This window comes from Mixophyes fleayi, chromosome 1 (genome assembly GCF_038048845.1).
Source record: "Mixophyes fleayi isolate aMixFle1 chromosome 1, aMixFle1.hap1, whole genome shotgun sequence".
NCBI classification, from domain to species: domain Eukaryota; kingdom Metazoa; phylum Chordata; class Amphibia; order Anura; family Limnodynastidae; genus Mixophyes; species Mixophyes fleayi.
The window spans coordinates 360923681-360950408 of record NC_134402.1 but is presented as its reverse complement, the minus strand read 5'-3'; the positions used below and the strand labels follow the sequence as shown (position 1 = coordinate 360950408).

Here is a 26728-nt window from a genome sequence, read left to right as displayed (position 1 = left end):
ATGTTTGAGGCAGTGGTAGAGCAAGATCTGAGAAGAAGCCTGTGATGATTATATCATACAAGTTAACCCGTGCATGATACTCATGCATTCTAGTCAAATCAAGCTACTTAAGGTGTTAAAAAGGTTCTTGTCATGCATTTGGGCCATAGCCCAGGCCTCAACCACTCCCCACTGTCACCCCCCGGCAACCACCAACCACTTCCAACTGTCACTTCTCCATCAAGAAATATATATATATTTTTTTAAAATCTTTATAAACACTTTTAACAATTAACAAATTAAATTAACAAATTAAAAACATCTTAGTATACCAAATTTCAGCCCTTTCTGAATTTTTTCCCCCCACACACTAAGAATTTAGTAGGTCAGTGTATAACTCCGCCCAGCAGGTGGCGCTGCAGCTTGGTTTTATTTTTTCCACACACACACAGACAGACTAACACACGCCACTAGACATTTATATTATAGATGAGTATTTGTACAGCAGGAGATGCAAGTGAAGATATGTGCTCTAAAGGTTAGGCACAATGTAGCTGAACTCTTATCTAGTGTAACCTTATAATCTTCCCCTTTAGCTTTGCAACTACCTGCTGCTTATTTCTCATTTTCCTTTCCTGTATGTTTTCTTGAAGTTCTAAAGAACAATAATAAACCTTTCCAATGTCTTACAGAAATGTTCTTGATTATTTGATTATCCTCCAGCATGATATTAATAGCATTAGAGAAAATCCAAAGAAGACTTACAGTGCAAGAGAACATGGAGAATAATTTACTAACTGCAAAATATAAAGAGGTGAAATACATTTCTATTTGCACTAATGTGCCTAATTGTCCCCCTTACTCATAAGGACCATATATCCACAGCGCACATTCATTCCAGTTTTTGGAGCTGTTCCCACAAAACTGCTCTGTGTAATAATTTTGTTTTTGCACGTCCTTCTGGAAATGCATATGGTAGCAGTTGAAGCGCTACTTCAACATCCTACTAACACTTTAGGATCACGTTCTTCATTAATATCAACCTTCAAAGTTTTCTCCTAAAATACTGTTTGATTTATCCTCATTTATGTCCTAAATTAATCATGACAGTGAGTGAGAATGTCTTTATTACTGTACATGTGACACATTTGTCAATTTTTTATTATATTGGTCCAAATACGCCTAGGAATGTGTTTTCCTGTATAGAGTGTACATGGAAAAGGCATTGCCTAAAAACTATAGGTCAAGGCACCATCTCTGAGGACAGGGAAAAACAAGTCCCTTTGTGGGGAGGAAAATGCTCTGCGGTCTTGAAGTGCCCATAATTTTGCTTTCTCCACTCTTTTAATATGTTTTAAATATTAGCGTCCCACCAAATGGCTATATAATTGGGCACAAAGCCAGCATCCAACAAGAAACACCCAGATCTGTCCAAATCCTCTCATTAAAAGATGCAGAATTTTGTATCTCGATTTTCTGGGAGAGTAGCCTGGAACAAACTTCTAATAAATGTAGTTGAGCAAACAACAAAAAAGAAATTTAAACATGCTAAACATAAGTTTATTCTATGAAGAGGCCATTATTTAAATATAAAAAAGATCAGTAGGTCTTTATCTTCCAATTATTTTAGGTATTTTTTTCTTATAATTAGTAATGATTTGCTGTTTAAAGGAGAATTTCTCCATCAGTTGTGAACTCATGCCAGAGCATTCTTTTCACATTGCATGTTTTAAAACTTTTTTTTTTCAACATAAATATGCAAATAGCGTATTATATTTGGAGTATTAATTAAAATTACAGTGCACATATCCTTCGTGACTAGTGTCAAAGTAGCTAAATCACCAGCAATAGCAAAAATATTGGCCCCTGCATCTCAACCTGTTTGGCACCAGAGTTGAAGCAATAGCTAAGGATAGACTGTTTTAAATCAGTTGAATCACTTTCAAGCATGTCTGTAAATCTAGCCTTCAAATGTCCCCAGTCTGTGTGTGTGTGCAGCTATCTGCTAACTCAGTGGCGCAAGCAGGGGGGGTTTCTGAGTCTCCAGAAACCCCCCCCTGCGCTAACTAAGTGGCCGCTATAGCTGCACTGTCCTATACAGCAGCCGCGGCGCTGTCAAAGACGCGTCCGCGGCGGTGCTGTAGTGTATACAGCACCGCCGCGGACGCTTCTTAGACAGCGCCGCAGCTGCTGTATAGGACAGCGCTTAAGAAACGGAGCTGCTGCGCATGCGCAGCAGCTCTCGCGGGGGGTGGGGGTTTTTTTGGGTCGGGGGGGAAACCCCCCCCCCGACAATCCTCCGTTCGCCCCTGTAACTGTACTGACAGGGCCACAATATTATTTTAAGGCTCAAACAAGAAGGGTTATCACTACAAAATTAGAACTTAGTGGTAGAAAGCAAAGTTGAATTAGCTATAGTTATTGCAGGAATATTGTTGGTCCAAACATGTCCATGAAGTTGAACTTCCTTCAGTACAAGTGTTGCAAAAATGAATTCTTATATAATACCAAGTACCACATGGTTTATAACGGGAAATGATGAGTAGGAAGAGGAAGTGATGTTATTAATTTTATTCTGTACTGTTCTGTTCTTCAGTTTTCATAGCATTAAAACACATATATTCATTTAAGAGTCAACCAAACATTTTTATTGTTGACACATGTTAGAGAACATTGAAATATCTGTAACTCATGTGCCATTTGCTACATTTAAAAATAATATACGGGAGGGCTGGCAAATTTTAGCCCGGGGTGCAAGACTTAGCAGCCTATAAGGAACATTTTCAAGGAAAACAATGCAGGTGGTCCAGTGACCCAGCCCAAGTTAGCCAACTATGGGACCGGCCTGGCTTGCAGATGTACCCCTGGTCCGCAGACCAGCCTGCCCCTGATGCACAGTAAGCTAATACAATGATTATTTGGTTACAGGTTTACAATCACTAACGCAGCAGTGTAAAAGAAAAAAAAAAAACAAACACTTTTTTCCCAAAGATCTAGCATACATTCTATATGCCACAATTTCAGCAGAACTGCAGTGTGCACTGAGGGCCTGTCATAATGAAAATGCAAATAGCTTACTGTTTCTGCATATGGATGTCCTGCAGTTTTAGTTGACATAACAGATGGTGCTTGACATATTTTAAGCCAAAGGATTCGAGGTGACAGAGACGTTAACTTTGTTGCAATCATAAACTATCAGATTAATCAAGGACACAGGCAAGTATAGCCTAGTGACAGCATCTCATTTCTTTAATTTATTTTCATTGCTGTTGGAAGTAACACTTTCACTGCCAGACTACAGATGAAAGCAAAAAACTATATTTGTACTGCATCACCCATGGATAAGAAGATGCAAGAGCATATTATTTTGTACTCACTCACTACATTAAATTTAAATATATTTTATTTGGTAACATGACTACAGTCACGGCCAAAAGGTTTGAGAATGACACAAGTATTGGTTTTCACAAAGTTTGTTGCTTTATTGTTTTTAGACCTTTTTGTCAGATGTTGCAATGGAAACATTTCATTAGTGTCAAAGGCTTTTATTGACAATTACATTAAGTTTATGCAAAGAGTCAATATTTGCAGTGTTGAAGACCTCTGCAATTCGCCCTGGCATGCTGTCCATCAACTTCTGGGCCAAATACTGACTGATGGCCGCCCATTCTTGTCTAATCAATGCTTGGAGTTTGTCAGATTTTGTAAGTTTTTGTTTGTCCACCCGGCTCTTGAGGATTGACAACAAGTTCTCAAAGGGATTAAGATCTGGGGAGTTTCCTGGCCATGGACCCAAAAATTTGATGTTTTGATGCCCAAGCCACTTAGTTATCACTTTTGCCTTATGGCAAGGTGCTCCATCATGCTTGGAAAGGCATTGTTCATCACCAAACTGTTCTTGGAATGTTGGGGGAAGTTGCTCTTGGAGGATGTTTTGGTACCATTCTTTATTCATGGCAGTGTTCTTAGGCAAAATTGTGAGTGAGCTTACTCCCTTGTCTGAGACACATGAATGGTCTCAGGATGCTTTCCTGTTGGCATGACACAGGACTGATGTAGCGCTCACCTTTCCTTCTCCGGACAAGCGTTTTTCCAGATGCCTCAAACAATCTGAAAGGGGATTCATCAGAGAAAATGACTTTACCCCAGTCCTCAGCAGTCCAATTCCTGTACCTTTTGCAGAATATGAGTCTGTCCCTGATGTTTTTCCTGGAGAGAAGTGGCTTCTTTGCTGCCCTTCATGACACCAGGCCATCCTCTAAAAGTCATTGCCTCACTGTGCGTGCAGATGCACGCACACCTGCCTGTTGCCATTCCTGAGCAGGCTATGCACTGGTGGTGCCCCAATCCCACAGCTGAATCAACTTTACGTCCTGGCACATGCTGGATGTTCTTGGGCACCCTGAAGCCTTCTTCACAACTATTGAACCTCTCTCCTTGAATTCTTGATGATCCATAAAACGGTTGATTTAGGTGCAATCTTACTAGCAGCAATATCCTTGTCTGTAAAGCCCTTTTTGTGCAAAGCAATGATGACTGCACATGTTTACTTGCAGATAACCATGGTAAACAGAGGAAGAACAATGATTTCAGGCACCACCCTCCTTTTAAAGCTTCCAGTCTGTTATTCTAACTCTTTCAGCATGACAGAGTGATCTCCAGCCTTGTCCTCGTCAACACTCTCAGCTGTGTTAATGAAAGAATCACTGACCTGATGTCAACTGGTCCTTTTCTGGCAGGGCTGAAATGTAGTGGGAATGTTGTTTTTGGGATAAAGTTCATTGTCATGGCAAAGAGCGAGCTTAAAATTAATTGCAATTCATCTGATCACTCTTCATCACATTCTGGAGTATATGTAAATTGCCATCATAAAAACCGAGGAGCAGACTTTGTGAAAAATAATATTTGTGTAATTCTCAAAACTTTTGGCCCGTTTCCTTATTGGGAAGTGTGACATAATTTGATGCCATGGATATGTTTTAGTTTAGTCTTTAATTATAAACAAAATGAATGTAAATGGTATATTTTATAAATATGACTTGTATATATAGGTGTGATCATTTGTGGGACTTTTTAAAACAAGGTACAGTACACTATCATAACAATCTTAAATTGTGAGATTAATATTCTGACCCTTTGATTTGTAGAATGTGTGAATTAAATATAGATGCTCTACCCTATAAAAGTAACTCTGCCAATTAGTAGATTTTAAGTTAAGCACTGTTTACTGTATGCCATTAATACATGTACAAAATTCAGTATGTAGGGCAGTGTATATGACACATAAGTACTTTTGATCTGTTTGCCCCAACTCAGCTTACAACTGACAGAGACCACAAAGATTCTATATATCTGGACAACCAAACACAGGAATAAATGCAGCATCCCAGGTAAGGAAAAAAAATGACTCCTTTACTCACCTTAAATGAAAATTAACTGATTAGGAGACAAATTATGTAGTCATCCAGCCCATATTGGTATCTCCAGTAAACATATTGATGACCATTTTAAGTGGGATATTTTGGAAGAATTTAACCAGTCTGTTTGTAGGGATGGACCTGAAGATTCCTTTTCTTCTTTGAAAACCAAATGAGGTTTTTTAAAAGCAGACACTAGCATGCACCCAAACTCAGTGTTCCCTTGTACTGCCAGAATAATATACTGATGAAGTAGAGGATAAGAGGTACCAACAATCTTGGCAGTAAAGAACCTATTAATAGGACTGTTAGCCTTGGTGCTGGCTAGGTATTATTAGAGCAGTGTTTTTTTGTAGCCCCTGCTAATAGTAAAAATAAAATATATTTCTAATAAATAATGAATAATTTTGAGAGCAAGATCTTTTCTGATTTATTCTAAGTTTCTGTTATGCTTATGTAGATTTGAAGCCACAGACGATGTTTTGAATGACTAGTCAATGGCCCATATCAAGGTTAGTGACCCACAATTGAATGTATTAACCAGCTTGGCAAGGCTGGGTTGATAGCTGGGCAATGCTTCTGCAGAGTAATGAAAACTTGCTGTGGGCTGCTCTTTACTCTAATAGTTTGCAAGGCAACTGCATGAGAAATTTTGCATTGTATTGACTATGCACCTGTGTGCTGTCCAGGTGAGCCCACAACAAATGAACAATCATAATCTGAAGAAATAGATGCTAGATCTGAGTCAAGTCAAAGTGCAAGAGCAGATTCTGACAGCCAACTAGGTGCCAGTTTCAGGAGTCAGCTGCATATTACCAATTTAGATACATTTGACATAGATTATGCAGATTGGCACTTGGATCAAGTGGCCAGATCTGTCTTTGTAGGTCTATGTCAACTATACCTTGATTTTATTGCCATGTTCAAAGTTGTATTTGTGTTTGTAGCCTACCTCTCATAGGCAGATATGTGTCAAATATGCACATTGCTTTAGTGAGCAGCACATAATAGATAAGTGATTCTATTTTGCAGGACAGATGAAGATTATATCGCTCTAAGTGGTATAGCTCTGGATCGGGGTAGATCTAACTAACTGGAGGAAAACTGATATATTATTTTTTGCCTGATTCTCTGCTAAGGATATGTATTGGGCTAGCCATAAATATGGAGGATATAAATCTATACAGTCAAGGATCCCTATTTTGTGTGATGAGTCATGGCCAGTTTCCTAGAATAGAAGAAAATGAGTCCTATTACTATTCCCTCAACTACACACTATATAAACATTGATGCTACAAATTATGAAGATAAATATATGCCTTGCTTTCCTGAAAAATGACATTGCTTGCAGTCACCTGGTGCACCCTCATTCCCGCCAAGGGTTAATAAGGCATTTAAGAATATACAAAAATAGATTTGCACCCTGTTTAATGCTTCACACTACAGCAACATGTTGAGGCTACTAAAACCTGTTTCAATATGCTGGTGAGGTGCAACTCAGAACTTCCTGAGTTGAATGCACTTCATGTTTAATCTTGCTGTCTGCATTACATCTAATCCATCTTTATATATAATTTTAGTATAATGTTTACAGATAGCACTATACTGTTTTGTTGTAAGTCATTTTTCTCCAGTGGTTTATCAGTGTGAAATCTTCTCAAACACGTGCGGTAGAGAGTGTGCACCACATAGTACACATTGGGTGACATCATTTCCCCCCTGGTTGCCTAAAGGCCAAAGCAGGAGCCAATACTGGTTTTTCACACCCGCCAAGAAATTACAAGTACCTTCATTGGACTGGAGGAGCTGTGACAAGAACAAGTGAGGACTGGCTCAGTATGTATGGTGATAATGACATATATACTGTCAACCTTCTCCCTACCATGTTTACTTAAATCAATTACAAATCCTACCAAAAGTATTGTGTGTTAGATTTTCATTTACAATTTCTACTATACAGATTATTTCTGGCCTAGCAATATATCTTTGTTTTGTATTTAGGAATCACAGCAGTTTGCAAACTTGTTACCATACTAATCAATCAGAGATCTGAGAAAATATAGAGAGGTGATGATGGAAATAAATGGTCAGATGGAAGTAGAAGAGTTTTAGCAGACAAGCGACAATATAATAAAATAATTGATCATGTTAATGTTGTAGACCAATTTTTTAAGTGTGTATACAGGTTTTTGACCCTTAAACGGTGGCCACAAAAATTGTGGCTCTAGCAAAGGCCGCACCATATTGCCATAGTGAAGCCTGTCTTGTCTGGGATAGTGAAAAAAAAAATAGATAATCATAACAGTAATGAGTATGGCACTTTGCTTTGTTGCCCTTGAAAAAGTGACCAGAGCCAATACTGGTCTGAATTGGATGTAGTCAAAATTGCTCCGTTCATAATGTTGACATTCAAAATGTCTACACCATAATGTCAACAGTCATAATGTCTACACTGTTATAATGTTGACAGTCATAACGTCATACACAGTTAAAATGTGGACATACATAATGTCTACACGTTCAAATGTTGACATGTAAAATGTGTATACACTGTCATAATGTCTGCAGGGTTGTAAAGTGAAAAGAAAACACTATGTTTTTAATATTTCTCAACAAGCTTATGAACTGGACGTCAACAATAAAAATAGTTTTAAATGCAAATAATAAAGTATTCATTTTTAATGTCATCTATATTTGTGCCCCACATGAATCATTCTTTTTTTCGCTCTGTATAAAGTTGTCCAAGTCCACAAGCATACTCATAACTTTCGGTTGCTCTTTAGTCTAAGTACTTGAGCATATACAATACAGTTCCAGAGCGAAAAATATAAGTCCTGGGGGTATATTTACAAAACTACGGGTTTGAAAAGATTATGTTGACTATAGCAACCATTCAGATTCTAGCTGTCATTTTGTAGAATGCACTACATAAATGATAACTAGAATCTGATTGGTTACTACAGGCAACATTTTCACTTTTGCAAACCCGCAGTTTAATAAATATACCCCCTGGAGTATAATTAGTGCTGATTGTTACTCCACCCAGCTCCAGATAGGAGGGATTCCCGGACCTATGTAATCAATTACTACATTCAATCTGTCCAATGTTTCAATCAATCCAGCATTAACTGCCTCATGTGGATCTTTCATGTTTGACCTCAGCTTAACAATGCATATTTCTATTTATGTCAGCTCCAGGGCTGCTTCATGGTAACTTAATTGATATTTGCCAGCTTCCAAAGTTATTGCTAACTCTTACCTGAATAAATCTGTGCTGATTTAATTTAAAAGGCTTGTTTTATATAATTTTATTAATGAATCCCATGATAAAATCAGCATTGTATTATGGAGTAGATAAATATCGGGAATGGATCAGGTTGACTTTTCTGTGATATGTGGTAAAGATAAAGGTTCTCATAAATACAAGTAAGCGCAACTATTTAATACCCTTTCAAGCCAAGTTCAAATACTTTATTGAATTCAGTTGTCATTAAATTATATGTATTGTAGATTATAATGGGAAAACAGGCATATGTATACTATGGTAATAGTGTTAGATTTAAACAGTCTGGTATTAATTTGACATATAATTACTCAAACAAGGTAAATAAAAACAATACAAGTTTTTCTTGAGTTTTCTTTATTAGACATCACATAAGGAGATCAATTTGTGTTATTTGCATGCAGAGGAAGACGGGTTTAATTCTAGATTCTTGGTAACATCAGCTTTAGATCTGACATTGTTTCTGTTAAATTCACATCATGCTATTTTAAATGCAAACATCAGCATATAGGTCTCTGCGCCATTTCAGTCTGTATGTGCATGCGTTATTTACAGAGAAAGCAAGTTCTGCTCAGCTGATGTGTCTGATGATGGTGCATTAAATCAAGGGAATAAATGCACAAGATGGCTAAATTATCCTAACCACAGTTTGGGTGGTAAACAAGTCATATAACCAAGATACAGTTACTGTGCTTGTAATGCTGATTGTCTGGAGGAAGAAGAGTGATAAGAGAACCTTAACTTTTTCACTGCCAATGTGACTTGGACAGACTGTTCAAATCTGGCAATTGAAGTGTAAATTACAGAATAATGCAAAGTCAATCTCTGGTTGTTCTTTGTCTACGGAAAGCAGAAGCATTATCCATACAGTCCCATATAATCTCTAACAAGCACAAACTATCTGTACGAACAAGTAACTTGATTTTATAAAAGCCTATTGCTTTACAAAGTGAACCTCATTGCAAAATCGTTATTCAATTAGTGATGTCACAGCTACAATTGTCATATTATATCTGTTGAGCCACGTGTGAAGTGGCTTTAGCACACATGGGAATTTGTTTTAAAACTAGTGCACAGGAAAACCATAGTGTAGCAACCAATAAGAAGTTTGCTTTCATCTTCTAACCTGCATAACAAAAATGGTAGCAAGAATCTGATTGGGTGCTATGGGCAACGCCTCCGTTTTAATATGTTCTAGTTTTCATAAAATCCCCCAAAAGTGAGAAGATATCCGAAGTCCACATAAGCAAAAGCTTTAGGTATTCTTATGTAAAATAAAGTTAGTTGTTCATAGTTATTTTAATATATTTTTTTCACATTTCTTCTGCTGCTATAAGAGTATCTTAACACTTTAAACTACATACATCGACATGTATTTTATTTTAACATTGTGCGAGATTTGGGTGGTACCAAGTTAGTATAACCACAAAACAAACACATAATTCAGACAGTCTCTCAAGCAAACATTACAAATCTAGACACATAACTAATTTAATAAATGGTGGTTGAGTCTCCCTAGTTCTAAGAGGGTTGCTATCAGTTTGTCTCCCGTTTACAGCTGAATGGGTTAAATACACTATGGCACATAATGCGACACCCTTACATCGCTCTAGAAAAACCACACGGTTTTGGCATGGAAAACGAATCCCACAGAATGCACCTTAAAACTACATAGGACACATTACAGGCTTTGTTCAAATCTCATTGCTGTTGATAAAAAATTTAGAAAAGTCCCAGAGTAAAACAGACAGAAGTTCCTTTCAGATGGCCTGCTTATTAAGCCTTACAAAGATGACCATATTGTACTTCTCAGAACATATAGATAAAGAGAATAGATTATTATACTGATGATCTTTGTCATACCTTGGGAAATGAAGAAAAATGACTTCCTACGGCAAATTAATCACACACTCTATCTACATATAGTATGTAAACTGTTAAAAACATGCACAAGTTGCCAATGCTCGATCACTGAAGTTATACTGAGCATTGTGCTTCTGTAACTACCTATAAGCAGAGGGTTCCAGGTAACAAAAGCAGAGAGTGAGCAGGATTTTGAGTAGAAAAATTCCCAGAAAAATCAAGGCTGTAAAGTTTTCATGCCGAGTTGAAAGTCAGGAAGAGTGAGTAGATATCTAGATAATTGCTGTACCACAGTTATAGCAGGGTGTAATATAAATAATACACATATAAAGCATCACAACATTAATGCTGCAAATACCAGCCTCTGTGGAGGAGTTAATGGATCCTGACGTTCACTAGGGTGTATGCAACAAATTATAAAGTTGAGGTGTACTGTCTACTGAACCGGAAATATCCGTGTGCTGGGTCTCTGAAGACAAAAATACTTAGTTCAAATTAAATGAAAGTGCTTCCATCTAACGTCAGTCTAGTAACCTGCTGACAGACAGGACCGACTGACCTTCTTCAGAGTAATTTATATGCGGGGTAAAGAAATACTGAGGGAAAAAGTAGAACTCTGGATTAAAAGTGGTTATTAGAATCTCATAACTGTGACTGGAAATCTCAATTATCCAGTTAGATTTACTCAGCTTTCATAAAATGTCACTCGGTGGCTAACGAGATGAGGCATATACAATCACATTGGCAAAATGCATGGATTAAACTAAACTCAACGAGCTGTGTGAAATATCAGCAACTGCGTTACACTTCATGTCACCGGTGTAATAATACCCATAAAAGGCAGAAAAGATCATTGTTGCCCCTGTGTAGACTCTCATTATATATTCAGCATAGACAGGGGTGTGCTGTCACATATATTTCTGGCTATATTATCACTGTAGTATAAACATATATGTTATAGAAAACTCATTGTAGAAACATATCGCAATGGTTCAGGACAGATCCTGCTTTCCCAAAGTAAAGCAGGCAAAAACACTCCATTACAGGACATTGCCATGATACAGCGTGATGATATGTGATACAAACTATATTTCAGGTCATAGAGTACTATTCATGATGCATGTATTAAATATTTACCAGTATGTACAGGTACAAAATGTTTGAATGATATATTTGTATGGTTAGCAGTGTTTTATTTAGCTCCTAATAGAACTCAATAATTGTGTAAATAAAATGCTCTCCTTATATTTTTTTCTAATGTTAATTTAACAGTTGAAATGGTGATACATTATTACTTTTGCTTGCTTTATCTTAAACTTTCTCATGTGCTATGAATATGTTTATTTACTAAAATTAGCAAAATTAGATTATATGCTCAAACAAATAACTTGCCAATCCTATGCACTAGCAGTGAATTTTCCTTATTGAAAAAAAAAATATACAGTGTATTTGTTGCAAGCAAATTCTAATTCCAAAAGTGCAACAAAATGTTCAGCATTCTTCCATGATCTTACGCATGTCTTTACCGGGAGTCATGTGTTAAGTTACAGAGTATGTTCCCTTAAAGGGACTCCATAGCTGCACTTCTCAGCATCTATGATACGCCAGGTTGGCTGAACACGGCTTAGACCAGAAATTGCAGCATTCTGTGTGTGTCTTCACAGGGTACAATTAGTCCTATTAGACACAGCTCAAACTTACCGTACTGTAGCTACTGAGAAGCAGTATAGACTCCATCGGCACTGCTCTATAAACATGTTTCATAATACTAATAATAGAATGTTACTTTTAACTATCTTTTGTAGAGTTGATATAGGTACAAATTGGAACAGTGGAAGATCGCTCAACCAATTGTCTTTAAACACATTTAATCCAATGTTATGACCAACTAAATAAAAACTAGCTTTTCTTTTGTATAACTGGCATTTTGCATGAAGTCAGGACAGATTGATTCATTATTAAAGTAGATTCTATATTCAAAAAATTATATTATTCTCTGTGGTTTCATCTCACAGCCACGCCCAAAAACCAGGACTGTGTGATGCTGTGACAGGGGGTTGTGATCAAGAGCACCAAGCAGAAGCCATTATAACAGACATTGTGGTTTTCTGGTGGCTTAAAATGCATTAATGTAGCTTGAAGCTCCAGCATCCCTGTGGTTGGAGCTCAAGAGCATCTTTTCATCACTAAACCTAGACTTTTCTTCTTTTGAATTGAACTCTTTTGATCTCACCCGCAACATAGGTAGCTAAGAAATCTGCCACTGTTTATATTTGTCTTTACTGAAAGAGTTTTCTTATCGGACCTCTCAAAACCAACAAGGTACACATTTCACCTCCTTAATTCTTAGGAGAATGTATATAAAACTATTGTATGTGCAGCGGATTGTGGATAAAAAATAATGTAAACAAAGTTAGGCTCTAGGACCAAAAATTGAGCCTACAGAATTCACATGACAATGGGCTCAATAATGGGCAGGAACAAACGCCACCCATGTTGTAAACTTGTTAAGTCACAATTTTCTCTAAATATACATTTTGCTATATATAGAAAACCAATCTTGCTTTATAGTTTTTGACAATATATAATGCCAAGCTTATACTGGCCTGCATATTGTGTCGCATATATATGTAATGCAATAAATAATTTAAGTTGAACATTAATAAAATAACCATATGTGCTTACTGTGTACCAACAAGTTCTAGTGTGAATTTAGCTAATTTAACTTGTTGTAACCAATGTCTGGGAAAACAAAGTGGAGTTCTGTTACATGTCGTAAAAAAACAGAGTGTTGTGGAAAAACACATTAAATATTAGAGAACAATAGTATTTGCGTCCAAATCGTATGTGTAAACATTTTGATCTGACAGTATATTTACCAAGGTGATTAATATGAAAACTGTAGAACTTTCATTAGAATTGATAGTGCTGTTTTGTGCTCTGAAATATCAACCTCATGAAATACACAGAAAGGAACAGGAATGACTACCTGTACCAGTTAGATAACAGCAATAACAGGTTCTACTAACAAGGCAAGAAGTGCTCTAACCATGAATTAATCGTTTATATAAAGACATTGTGCCTTAGTAAAGGTTTCTGTAAAAATAAAGTTGAACGTTTTATGATTCTTCATAGCTTTCCAGCAGTGAAGATAAAGGTGTATTCTGTTGAGAGATTGTGTTTCATAAGCATTGGGCAGAAACAAGTAGAAATTGGCAAAGGGAAGGCTGAACAACAAACACATGTATGATTAAAATACCATCTCTGTCAGCATTTGTCTCAAGGACATACATAAATGCAATGTTTTGTTTATTTCATAAAGGATATACTAATAGCAACTATTTTTTTTTTCTTTTGTTCTATCGCTAATAGCTAAAAGTGTGAATGCTTTGGAAGACAAGACATAAAAATTTTACAGTGACTTGGTACGGAGCGTAAATGTTTGTAAAACACCGCAGCTGCCATTTAATCACTTGCTACGTGGTTTTCGTTCTGTAGCACATGCCAGCGCTCAATCTTCTTATCTTTGTTCTTCAGGCACTCGTACCAGTGTTTCAAGCGCTCTCCTTTGGCAGTGATGCCCAGCTGACAACCACCTGTAGAGAGATATCCATGAATAATTTTGAGTTTACTCTTAAAGTATATTTGTTACCTAGAATACACACAGAAGATGCAGTCATTTTGTGTATTGCACCAATACTCATGAAAATGCAAGCAATCATTCAGACATCTGCTTAATATGTGGACTGTCCCCATTTATTTATGGTAACTATAATGAAACATATTTAACACTATTGTCCTTATCTTGCACATGGGATCTTAAACTATGCATATAAAAACAGTTAAAAGTACCTGGTGTGTTAGGGAGAGTAGAGTCAATTAACTGAACGTATAGGGGAGTATTGTGAAGCTCAGTAAATGAAGCAATAAAGGTAACACTTGAAAACTATAGCTGAAATACCACAGATAGTGACTAATTTAACCTATTTAATGACGCAATAATGCATCAAAGAATTTTTTCTTTTCAGATTTTTTAGAACATCACTTAAAATCAGTAACACGTTATGTACATTGTTATTTTATGCTTTCAAATCCCAGTTCCACTCATTCATTGTCATTACATTACCAAGTCATTTAGATGTTAAAGGTAGCAATTAAAAGTTACAAAAAAAAAAAGGATCGGTAAGACAGAGCAGAAGGAATACGTTTGGTTTATATGATTGTTAAATGAGTTACTATTCCTTTACAGACGCATCCAGGAATATGCAGTGTTTGGCTAAAGGCCTCCAAAGAAACGGGGAACAGAGCTGTCTCAACAAAATATAGAACAAATGGCAAAATCTAATTGAGTGGCCCATGCATTAATACTACTGAATAAAGATATTGGTTGCCATCTTAGATAATATTTGGGATTCATGAGAAAGCATCATTACTTTATATGGGGGGGGGGAAGGTTGAACTACTACTGCTATGTTTCACCAACATAATTATATTCTCTATATAGCCTTATGAAATATTCTTTATTAGTAGTTGTATCCTTCTAAGCTTACCGACCTGCTGTCATAAATTTAAGGTGGATGGGGACATTATTTTTCCAAGTTGCTGTACCATAGAAAGACTCAGTATACAGTCTCTGGCATCCCAAAACATGATCACACAAAATCACAGCTACAGTGAATTATTATTATTATTATTATTATCATTTATTTGTTAGGCGCCACAAGGTTTCTGCAGCGCCGCACACAGTACTAACAGTAGACTATACAGGGTGCAACCATACAGAACAATGAACAAAAAGTACCAATACTTCAGAAACTCCGGCCAGTCATATCCAGTAAAGACGGAGCGGAAGAACAGGTATGGAGACAGGAGGGGAGGGGGCCCTGCTCATACGAGCTTACATCCTAAGGGAGGGTAAACAGACCAGGCACAAGAGGAGCCAGTTGAGGCAAGAGGAGAGAAGGGAGGACGAGCTAAAGGGAGGAGATGGGGGTTAAGTAGATGAATGTTAAGTAGATGAATGAGATGGGGGTTAAGTAGTTAAGTAGATGAATGCAGTGAATGTTGTAAACTGCGAGACTTCCACATTTAGTTATCATACCTGGGGTCTCCCAATTGCTACTAGGTCTGACATGACTCAGATTAGAGAATACTCGCTACAGCTAATCTGAGACATTGTATGCAGTATTAGTAGTTTTAAAACTTAACTAACATAATTAACATAACTCTGTTAGGTCGGGACTACATCTAGTTCTGAATAAACGAATTCACAGAAGCTAACAAGGCCTTTAAATCTCATATTTCATGGGGGACTGGATGGGTGCAGTGGCGATCCAACCTTCTTCCGAATCTCTGCAGCAACAGGTCACATAGTCAGTGAAAAAGGATCATGAGACTTTTTTATAATTTGTCCTCTAATTAAAATGTACACACTCTAATTGTGATTAGACAATGTGAGAGGTATATGCAATTATTTTAATACACATGTACTAGCAATTTATGTTGGTCGCCCTTTAAAGTGGTGATAAACATTTGTAGATATTTTGAATTACACTTCTACTTCTTAAATGGTAATTAAGTTTTGATTAGACTTTCTATATAGCTGCACATCATCTACAGTGCAATCATGTTGCATTCATGCCTGGCCAAGCCAATAATTAACCACTCTATATTCATAATACACTACGTGAACTCAAAGCCACATTTTGTTTTTATTTTATTTTTGATGATTTATTGGGAATTGATTGTTTAGAAATGTAGATCTAGAAGTTGGAGTTCTATCTTAAAGGAACACTAAATAAAATGTATTCAACATTAAAAGATGTCTTATGACATTCCAAATACTTTAATATACATTTTATATTTTGGAAACTGTATGTGTTTGTTCCATCAACTAATTATTTTTTGCAGTACTCCAATTGGTTCTACATGGTTCATGGACATGTGCTTTATCAGTTTTACATTAGCAAATAAATTAATTTCTACATTAGCATAAATATTTAAAATATATTTTTCTGATGGAGAAGATGTGTTCTTATACATTCCTGAAACCTTTAAATATGTACTTATAGGGGACCCAGCAGCTTAAAGCGTTTTGTCCAGCAAGTCTCTATCTCTGCTCATTGCTAATACTGCTAGCGACTTGAAGAAAAACCCAACAGCAGCAAATAGGCAGGTGGTCAGCAAGCAGGCTGTCTTCTGGCATAAAGGCCTATGCAACTAGCTTCCTTTCCTGAATCTTCTTCCTCTTTCTGGTCAAGCACCCCTGCAATATTTGCAGATAAATCAACACCCTCACAGATCTACCTTACTCACCAAAAGAGATCTATAACAAAGGCAAGATTCTCTTTTCTAAGAGCTCATTCCTTGTTCTGTGCTGAGCTAGAACAAATGGTGAACAGATATTTCTAACAGGTCAGAGAAGCCTGGAGTCATGCCACGAAAATTCTGTTGCCGAAATATCGGTTATGTCCATTACAAAATAAAAAACGGTACCTTACTCTGTTTATTGAGTGTTTAGATCAGTGATGGGCAACACACAGACCTAATGCAATATGCAGCCCTCCGAGCCTCCACCTGCGGTCTCCAACTCTTCCTTTCTTTATTGACAGATTTGTTATAGCTTATAAAATGCCTGCTATGATATTACAGATAGGTGTCTTTTTCTATTATTAAATATATTGTTTAAGCTTATTACTGAGATTAAACAACATGTGCGGCCCTTAATGCTAGAGGGCCGTCCATGCTGCACCTGAAGTGTTGCCTATCACTAGTTTAGATACTTGATCCTGTGCAAAAAGTTTCACTTACTTGAAGTTCCTAATAGAGTAAGTGAGATTCAATAATATCTTAACAAATTATTCCCTAGTATTGTGTCAGACATGTCAGATGATCTTCTGATCCTTGACAGCAGCCATCAGGCTCTAAGAATCAAGGTCTCATATCGATCAGGCTTTACCTTCCTCTAATCTCTCACAATGTGAAAGGTTTTATTTCTATGTCTGAGAGGAAATTTAGCTTTTTTTAAATAAACTTGCTCATGCAAACATCATTCTTTTACTTTCCATTTAAATTACTGTTTTATCTTGATAAGGATGTTTCCCCTCTACTTCATTTCCAGAATATTAGGTCTCCATCTGATATTCCAGCATTCCTGTTATCTGATCTGCCATGTACCAGTTTTTCACTTGCTCTACCGATTCTCCTGACTTCTTCCAGTTCCTGTGACATTGGACTGCTTTCCAATTATAACTTACCTAGCACAATGTACTGCAGAGATATACACTTTCAAAACCATTTCTTATTTTCATCTGTATTTGGTTATGAAGGATGAACGCAAACTAACTTGTAAGCTCCCCTTAGGTCTAACTTAGTATAAATACTGACTGATTTGAAATCATATCGAAACTCCAGGGGGCTTTGGAGCGCCTGGAGTCCATAGACAAATGCAGATTAAAGTAAAATTTGGTTTTGAAAGAGTTCCACTTAGCTGTACAGAATATTAGATTGCTTAATCACATGCTCAGCCTTTTTATTGTATACCTAAGCTCCAGAGCGCTCTGAAGTTTCTAACAGAATTCCTATCATCCAGTATTTACACTAAATTAGATCACAATTTAGTTCAGGTTCATCCTTCATAGCCAGATATGGCCGTTATGAATAATTGGTAATGACATTCGACTATGCAAAGCCCTCAAGACTTTCCAACATTTCATTAATGACGTTTACTATACTTTCTTGTATCTCTTTGAAATTATTTATCTATGACATCTTAATTTGTTCTAATAGCAAAATAGAACATCGACAGCTTGTGCTTCAAGTACTCGATAATCTCCAACTTCACATTCATTTGAAAAAATTGAAAAAATACCATTTTAAACTTTAAAAATGTTGGATTTATTCTGCCTTCTAAAGGTATAGAGATGGATCTGAGAGATAGTTATCTGTGGCCACTCCCATCATCAGTAAAAGCTGTACATATCATCTTTATCAATGGTTTCTCTGAAACTTCTCCTCCTTGGTTTTTCCCATAACCTCTCTTACTCAAAAAGTAATTTTCTTTGGAAAAATGAGACACACACAGTTTTAACAACTAAAATTACACTTTAACATGGCACCAATTCTGGTGCCCTTATAGAATTATTCTGTGTATTGTAAAGGTTGATTCTTCGGATGCAGTTGAGTGGGTTCCACAGCACTGTTGTATCCTTGTGCATTCTTGATGGCTATCAGCAGCAGAGTACAATTACACCAATTACAATGTATGAGATAAGGAGTTATAAGCCATTAAACACACTTTTAGAGAATGGAGGCATCATCTGGAAAAGACCACACATCCCATAACAGATTACACTGATCATCAAAACCTAGAATATTTGCAGAATGCCAAGTGCCCAAATCTTCGACAAGAAAGAGCATCACTATGCTTCTGATGATTTTTGTTTCAAATTACCTACTGTTCAAGATCTTTGAATGGAAAGGCTAATGCCTTATTTCGTCAAGGTCGAAAAAACAAAACTAATGATAGGGTTTACGCTATGGTTCTTCGTCCTGACAATTTCCAATTACAAGACCTCTGGCTCTTTATTATACCGTACACAGAAAGGTGACAGTTTTGATCCTGAACTTCTCATCATTTTGACCAAAATGAAGATACTTCTATGTTTACATACAACAGTATACTAGAACAAGGAAAATGATATGTACGCTTTGAAGACTTACAGCCTCAATTTATAAAACTTAATCATGACTTGAACCCCAAGGGCCATTCAGAGGTCAGACGAGATGCACCTCATGTCTGTGGATATACTGGAATGTGTTTGGTTCTGTGATGATTGTGTTTGACATAAAACTTCTAAATAATTATCTGCATTGCTTCTACAACTGTTACCTATTCCTTCTTGTTAGTGAGGATTGGTATCTTATCTTTTACTGTGGAGCTAACAATATCCAAAATAAATGCTATTATGATGGTGGTAGATCTACTGATGAAGACTGCTATTCTTCTGTCCACAATATTCAGACGCCGTGCCTTGACTAAGTTATCTCAGACAGTCTCAATTTACTTCTCATTCCTGGGCAGCTCTCTCTAAACTTCTTAAAAATAATCTTCATTTAACATATGCTTATTATTCTATGTCTAATGGACAGACATGAAGAATGAACCAAGCCTTGGAACAATACCTGCGCTGTTTCCTCATACCAGCAAGATAATTGGGCTTCAACTTTTTTCTCTGGTGCAACCTGTCTATAATAATGCGACTAACTCTAGTCCACAAGTGTCAACGTTATATATGCATCCCACAGTTTTCCTGCTTGTGTCTTTCTAGACCATTGCTACTGAAGTACCAGCCGCATATCACTACATTAACTACATACAAACAATACATAAACAGATCCAGACGAGAAAAGGTTCTTAAAATCATTTTTCCTGATAAATGGCAAGTCAAATTCATTTCAAGAACAGGGATAAAGTCTGGATGCTACAAAACATTGGTCTACTCATCGTTTTCAGCTATATTGACAGCCTGTTACATAGGTACTTATAAGATCATCAGTATTGCAGCTCAATTACTTCTTCCTACTAGTTTACTCATTCATATTTTTCACATTTCTCTCCTTAAACCTATGCATAATACTTTCCAAGAATGATCTACTCCACCACCACCTCTGATTAACATAGATGGTCATGAAGAATTTATAATCGATGAGATCTGCCATACTCCTCTTCAGTATTTGGTTCAATGGTAGTACTGGATTTGTCAGCTATGAAACACAATTCTGATAGGGAAGAGTTAACAAAAGCAGGGTTCCTTCAGGAGGGGTAACCTGCACTTTTATAAGGGCAATTCCCCTCTTCTAGTTGTTAGAATATTAAGTCTCCATCTGAGCATTCCGGTTATCTGATTTCATGTGCTCCAGTTCTCTATTTCCTGACCATGGACTGCCTTCTGGCTATGATTTAAGATTATCCATGTGGGCTGATCTTTACATCAGTAAGCCTACAGTAATAAATCCTGTTCAGCCTCCAGACCTTCCTGGTTTATTGCTCCCAGCAGTAACACTTGTTAGCTGCATAATGTTGAGATCACCACCTATCCGGCTCTGTAAAGTTTGTGCATGAGATTAAGCACTTCAGCTCTCCGCCCGGCTAAGAGCTACACTTTCTAAGCACCCCTTGTTTTCATCTGCATGTGTCTATTGAGTACCTGTGTGCCAGACCACTCTAAAGTTCCCAATTAAATTCCAGTTACAACCCAGGCCGATCCCATATTAGATTGTCTTGGGCCAAGGCCAGGTATATGTGTAGGCTGGCCATTTGTCACATATCCAGCAGGGTCAGTCAGCAATCTGGAATTTCAGGAGCCCTTTTGTCATCAGTCAGGTCCCATCGGTGGGATCTCCTGAGAGGAGGAACCCAGCCTGAGACCATGAATATGAGGACACTCTCTCGTCGGCAAACCCTGTACCAGAAACCCACATCAAGAAAAGTAATTTATTCTAGAAAGACATTTATTCTAGAGGATAATTGAGGTTGTCATGACCAGTCAAATAGAATACAAATGTTACATAAGGTAAGTGTAAAAGAGTATTTGTACTGCAAAATGTATTTTTAATTTTTCAACCAGTGAAACTAAAAATCCCAGACTCCTCTAGTGAAAAAAAGTTAAAATGAAGTCTGTAAAAACACACACAGGCATCAACATAATTATTTCTAATATATGACAAGACTTTTTTTTTTTACTTAAATTTTAATTATTAAAGGGTTTTTCTTATTTTGATTCATTATACAGGCACCACTGTAACTGATCAGCACCATGCTGCTTCCACTTAACCACTGTTTCAAACCTCTCAGTGCCTGGCTCAAGTCAGTAAATAAATTATCACATCTGCCAGACAATGGGAGATTTAAAAACAGCTGTCTGCTTCTTGGCTGCAATTTACAATATAAGCTATTACTATAGTGTGATATCATAGTCATAGTATACCACATTATTATCAAGCAGCTGTATGAACATAGGTACTGTAAGTTGAAGACGCATATAAAATATGCAATATAAAGCAATATAAGGTTAAAAATGAAATATGTTTTCAGACCTCAGTTGATTGTAGCATTGAAAATGAACAAGGGTATCTAATATGCAGTTATAGTAGAAGTGAATGATGTGATTAGTACAGCAATAAACTGTCCAAATAAACTCCTTGACAGTGCTGTGTAAGTGCCAATATGGATGGTAACACTTACAATTTCGGCATCAATCCAGAATACAAGATGGCCTTCCAGCAACTTTGTAGAGGAGCTTTACTCGCTAATGCACTGCTCGGTTATGCATAATTACAATCACAGCTTTTCAGAGCCAGCAACTAGCATTGTACCTGTAATTATCAACTGCATGGAGCCAGGAACTAGCACCGTGCTTGTAATAACATACTGCATGGAGCCAGGAACTAGCACGTGCTTGTAATAACCAATTGCATGGAGCCAGGAACTAGCACAGTGCCTGCAATAACCAACTGCATGGAGACAGGGACTGGCACCGTGCTTGTAATAACCAACTGCATGGAGCCAGGAACTAGCAGCGTGCTTGTAATAACCAACTGCATGGAGCCAGGAACTAGCACGTGCTTGTAATAACCAATTGCATGGAGCCAGGAACTAGCACAGTGCCTGCAATAACCAACTGCATGGAGACAGGGACTGGCACCGTGCTTGTAATAACCAACTGCATGGAGCCAGGAACTAGCACCATGCTTGTAATAACCAACTGCATGGAGCCAGGAACTAGCACCGTGATTGTAATAACCAATTGCATGGAGCCAGGAACTAGCACCGTGCATCTAACAACCAACTGCATGGAGACAGGAACTAGCACCATGCTTGTAATAACCAACTGCATGGAGCCAGGAACTAGCACCGTGATTGTAATAACCAATTGCATGGAGCCAGGAACTAGCACCGTGCATCTAACAACCAACTGCATGGAGACAGGAACTAGCACAGTGCCTGTAATAACAAACTGCATGGAGCCAGGAACTAGCACCATGCTTGTAATAATCAATTGCATGGAGCCAGGAACTAGCACCGTGCCTGTAACAACCAACTGCATGGAGACAGGAACTAGCACAGTGCCTGTAATAACAAACTGCCTGGAGACAGGAACTGGGACTCTGCCTGCAATCATCAGTTAACCGGATCCAGAAACTATCACAGTACTTATAATCTCAAATGCCCAGATCCAGGAACTAGCACTGTACTTATAATTATCAACTGTATGGAGCCAGGAACTAACAAAGTGGTTGTGATCACCAACTGCCCAGACACAGTTACTAGCACTTTGCTTGAACTTTCCTACTGTCGAGAAGCAATAACTGGCACAGTACCTGTATCAAAAAACTGCCTAAATTCAGGAATCTGTATTTGTAACCATCAGCTGCTCAGAGCCAGAAAATAGCATAGTACCAGTATCCACTTACAGGTACAGCGCTAGTTCCTGGCTCCATTCAGTAATCAACTATCATGATACAGGAACTAGCACAGTGGCTGTATCCTTGAACATGTATAACCACCAATAGCTACACTTGCTAATTCCGCTACCTTATATATCAAGTGTTTCCCACACCGCTTACATTGTAAGATTATTTCAACAAGTGCATCCTTCCTTACCTTACGTTTCATGTCTGTATATCATTTCTTTGAAAAGCAATGCCTTCAAAGTACAGTGCTGAGTTTTATGTCGGAACTTTATAAATAAAATATAATAATAAATAACAATAGGTGTGTTTACTCATTTCACTTTAAATAAAGATTTAATATGGCAGCTGGGTGACCAAACTGAATAGATTTGGCAGCACAAGAGGGTCAGTGCAGAAACACATACACATGCAGATAATGGTTATCTGACAACTGATACTACAGTTTGGGGCATATTCAATTGTTGTCGGAAACGCCGAAAATCTCGCGATCCGCGCACTATTACTGTTATTACGGTAATAGTGCGCGGAAAAATCGTTATTACGGTAGTTTTCTCGCTGGATTTCAGCTCGCAGCTCCCTAAGCCGCGAGTTGAAATCCAGCTAACTACTACCGTAATAATGGTAGTAGTTTTAACGCCGCGGAAATCCGCGACAATTGAATATGCCCCTATATCTGACAACTGATACTACAGTATATCTGACAATTAATCAAGTGGTTTCGATCTGATTTTTGTCAGACAGCCTGATCATATTGTGGTCACAAATGCAGTGATATATGGCCAATATATTAATATTGTGCGTCCAGCATTAGATTATTTTACTGTACAGTAAACCATAGGCTAGGCATACATATGGTGATCTTACCTATATAATCATTGGATTTCCCAATATCATAGTCCCACACTGATACATCCAATTGTTTCTTCGCCAGATCACTGTGCTTTATATCAAAGTAAAATTCCTGGAGGAAAAACAAAACAAATATTTACAAATCTGTAACATACTAACAATTCAGCTGGCAAAATACTGTAGCTTTTTACTTTCTAAATTCCCTCAATATTTGGGTAAGAATAATGTCAACAAACAGATTATGAGTTACCCTTTCATTTAATACAACTTTCTTTGAAATCCAAGTTGGTTTTTTTAACAACCACCAAAACTTTTCATCTTCTCCTAAAAACAGCATCTTCAGGGTCACTCTCCCAAGACCAGTTTGCACCTCTATGTGAGTCAGTGGCGGATCCAGGGGGGGGCGATCGGGGCGATCGCCCCCCCTAGCAGACACTTGCTGCCGATGGCTGCACAGTATGTGCAGGTCCGTCCAGCCATGACAGGCAGGGACAGTGTGCTGCCCGGCTGCTCTGACTGTGTTTAAAACACAACCAGAGCAGCCGGGCAGCACACTGTCCCTGCCTGTCACGGCTGGACGGACCTGCACATACTGTGCAGCGGTCGGCAGCCTAAGATGTTAGAAAGGGGCGGGGCCTAAACCCCCCCCCCTAAATCGCCCCAGGTACAGCATTTTTCTAGATCCGCCCCTGATGTGAGTGATAGCACACTCAACAATACCTGATATTAAACAATGTTCCTAGAGAAAGGAATAAAAGATAACAAATGAAAAATGCACTGAACAATCGTCGTAATTGAACATTCTAGCTTCAGTGCTTTTTCTATCCAAATCTAATACAAGATGAACTCTGGAGTAAATACCAGAGATCACAAAATTCAAATATATAAATATAACTTCAATATCATAAAAAGATCACAGAGAGTTTGTAAAACAATTACTTTAAGGCATTGCAAGTCAGAACTTCTAACCATGGTATCTATATGTTACGGCTACCAGCTATTATGATAAGCTTACAGAACTAGTCAGTGGCGGATCCAGGTACAGCATTTTTCTAGATCCGCCCCTGATGTGAGTGATAGCACACTCAACAATACCTGATATTAAACAATGTTCCTAAATACAACATTCTACTTACATTTCAATATTTACATTAGATCAACAGATATTAACTTGGTCACGGTTGCTTAAAGTACACCTGAGCACTTATTAGAGTAATTTCCCTCAAATGTATTTTCCTGCTACCATCCACCCTCCCCTATCTAGCACAACTGTGGGTGTTCAATGTCACCCTTCCCACCACCCATCTGGGGGTGCAATAACTGTTTCTTTCCACGCTGATAAACTGTGCCATGTCAATTTCTAATATCGGAGTTGATTGGACAAATCTGCTCTGTCCAGTATGTGTCAGTGTATTGGAAAGAATCACACTGTCAGGCGCCGCCTCCGCACTGACATTAGGTGCGAGAAATGGCCGCCTGTGTCGCTTGATCTCCGTGGCCCATTGCCTAGCAATGAAATGCTTCCTATTTCCCACGACACGCTGCGCTCCTGTAGAGTAGCCGTGCGTCCCATTGCTAGGCAATGGGATGCTATTCGGCATCCTGTCAGGGGTCAGCGTCTCTGACCGCCAATTACCGCCCACCTATCAGGGCCAACCTCTGGGGATAAATAGTAGCCTCTGGCGACCCCAACAGATGCCGGAGGTTTCTTAACCAGTGTGCCATCTATGGGCCATCTAGCCTGGGCTCCCCTTTTCTGGGATAGGGATGATTCTATGCTCCAGAATTCTTCTCGCTTCATCAAGAATTTCCGGAAGGTCCTCGATAAGCTGGGCTGAGTCTCTACCGCTGCTTCAAGATTGTTGGCCCTTTGATAAGGATCCTTTACTGCTGGCCAATATGCAGTTCAGTTTCGGACTCTAGCCTCTAAGCTGAGCTGGAATAATGAAGCTCTCGTGGCCAACTTTTGGCAAGGATTTAAAGAACGTATTAAAGACGATCTGGCCTCCAATGATCTCCCATCCAGTCTGGATTAGTTAATCTCTTTCTGTATCAAGGTGGATATTCGCCACAGGGAATGTAACCAGGAGAGGGATCGCTCTCGTCGACCCTTTCCCTGTCTAGCTCCTCAATTTCAAACTCCTGTATCCACTTTTGAGGAACCTATGCAACTAGGCCATTCTCGCCTCAGACGCATCAGAAATCACCTCTGTCTTTATTGTGGAGAATCTGGTCACCTTTTCTCTTATCCCCTATCTAGCAGAACTGTGGGTGTTCAATGTCAGCCTTCCCACCACCCATCTGGGGTGCAATAACAGTTTTTTCTTTCCACACTGACAAACTGTGCCGTGTCAATTTCTAACACCGGAGTTGATTGGACAAAACTGCTCTGTCCAGTATGCGCTAGTGTGTTGGAAAGTATCATACTGTCAGGCGCCGCCTCCACACTGACATTAGATGCAAGAGACGGCCGCCTGTGCCGCTCGATCTCCGCTTCCTGTTTCCCCTGGCGCGCATGCGCAGTAAGTCGCACATCCCGTTGCTAGGCAACAGGACGCTATTCTGCTTCCTGTCGGCGGTCAGCGTCTCTGACCGCCAATTACCGCCCACCTATTAGGGCCAACCTCTGGGGATAAATAGTAGCCTCTGGCACCATTAAGGTGCCAGAGTATTGGCTCACACACCTACTCCAGCACTTTGCCTGCTTGTCTAACCTGCTTCCATTGTGACCCTGCTTTCCTCTTGACTTTCCTTTGGATTAAGTCATCGCTAGTTCCGGCTCTCTGACTCCTGGCTTGCCCCCTCTTCTTTGGATCTTCCCTTGTACCTCGCTTCACGACTGGTTGTGACCTGGATTGATTGA

The 26728-nt window shown here is 38.4% G+C and overlaps 1 protein-coding gene across 3 annotated transcripts in view; it reads right to left on the bottom strand.

The window, feature by feature from the left end:
* Positions 1–9019: 9019 nt before the first annotated feature.
* Positions 9020–26728, bottom strand: part of RPH3A (rabphilin 3A) — a 206217-nt gene continuing 188508 nt past the window's right edge. For all 3 annotated transcript variants that reach the window (XM_075178499.1, XM_075178500.1, XM_075178501.1), the window contains 2 exons: positions 23881–23977; positions 9020–14138 (listed from right to left, as the gene is read on the bottom strand). In XM_075178499.1, the coding sequence (XP_075034600.1) occupies positions 14008–14138; positions 23881–23977 (228 nt within the window). In that variant the 3' untranslated portion in view covers positions 9020–14007. The remainder of the gene's footprint in view (positions 14139–23880; positions 23978–26728) is intronic.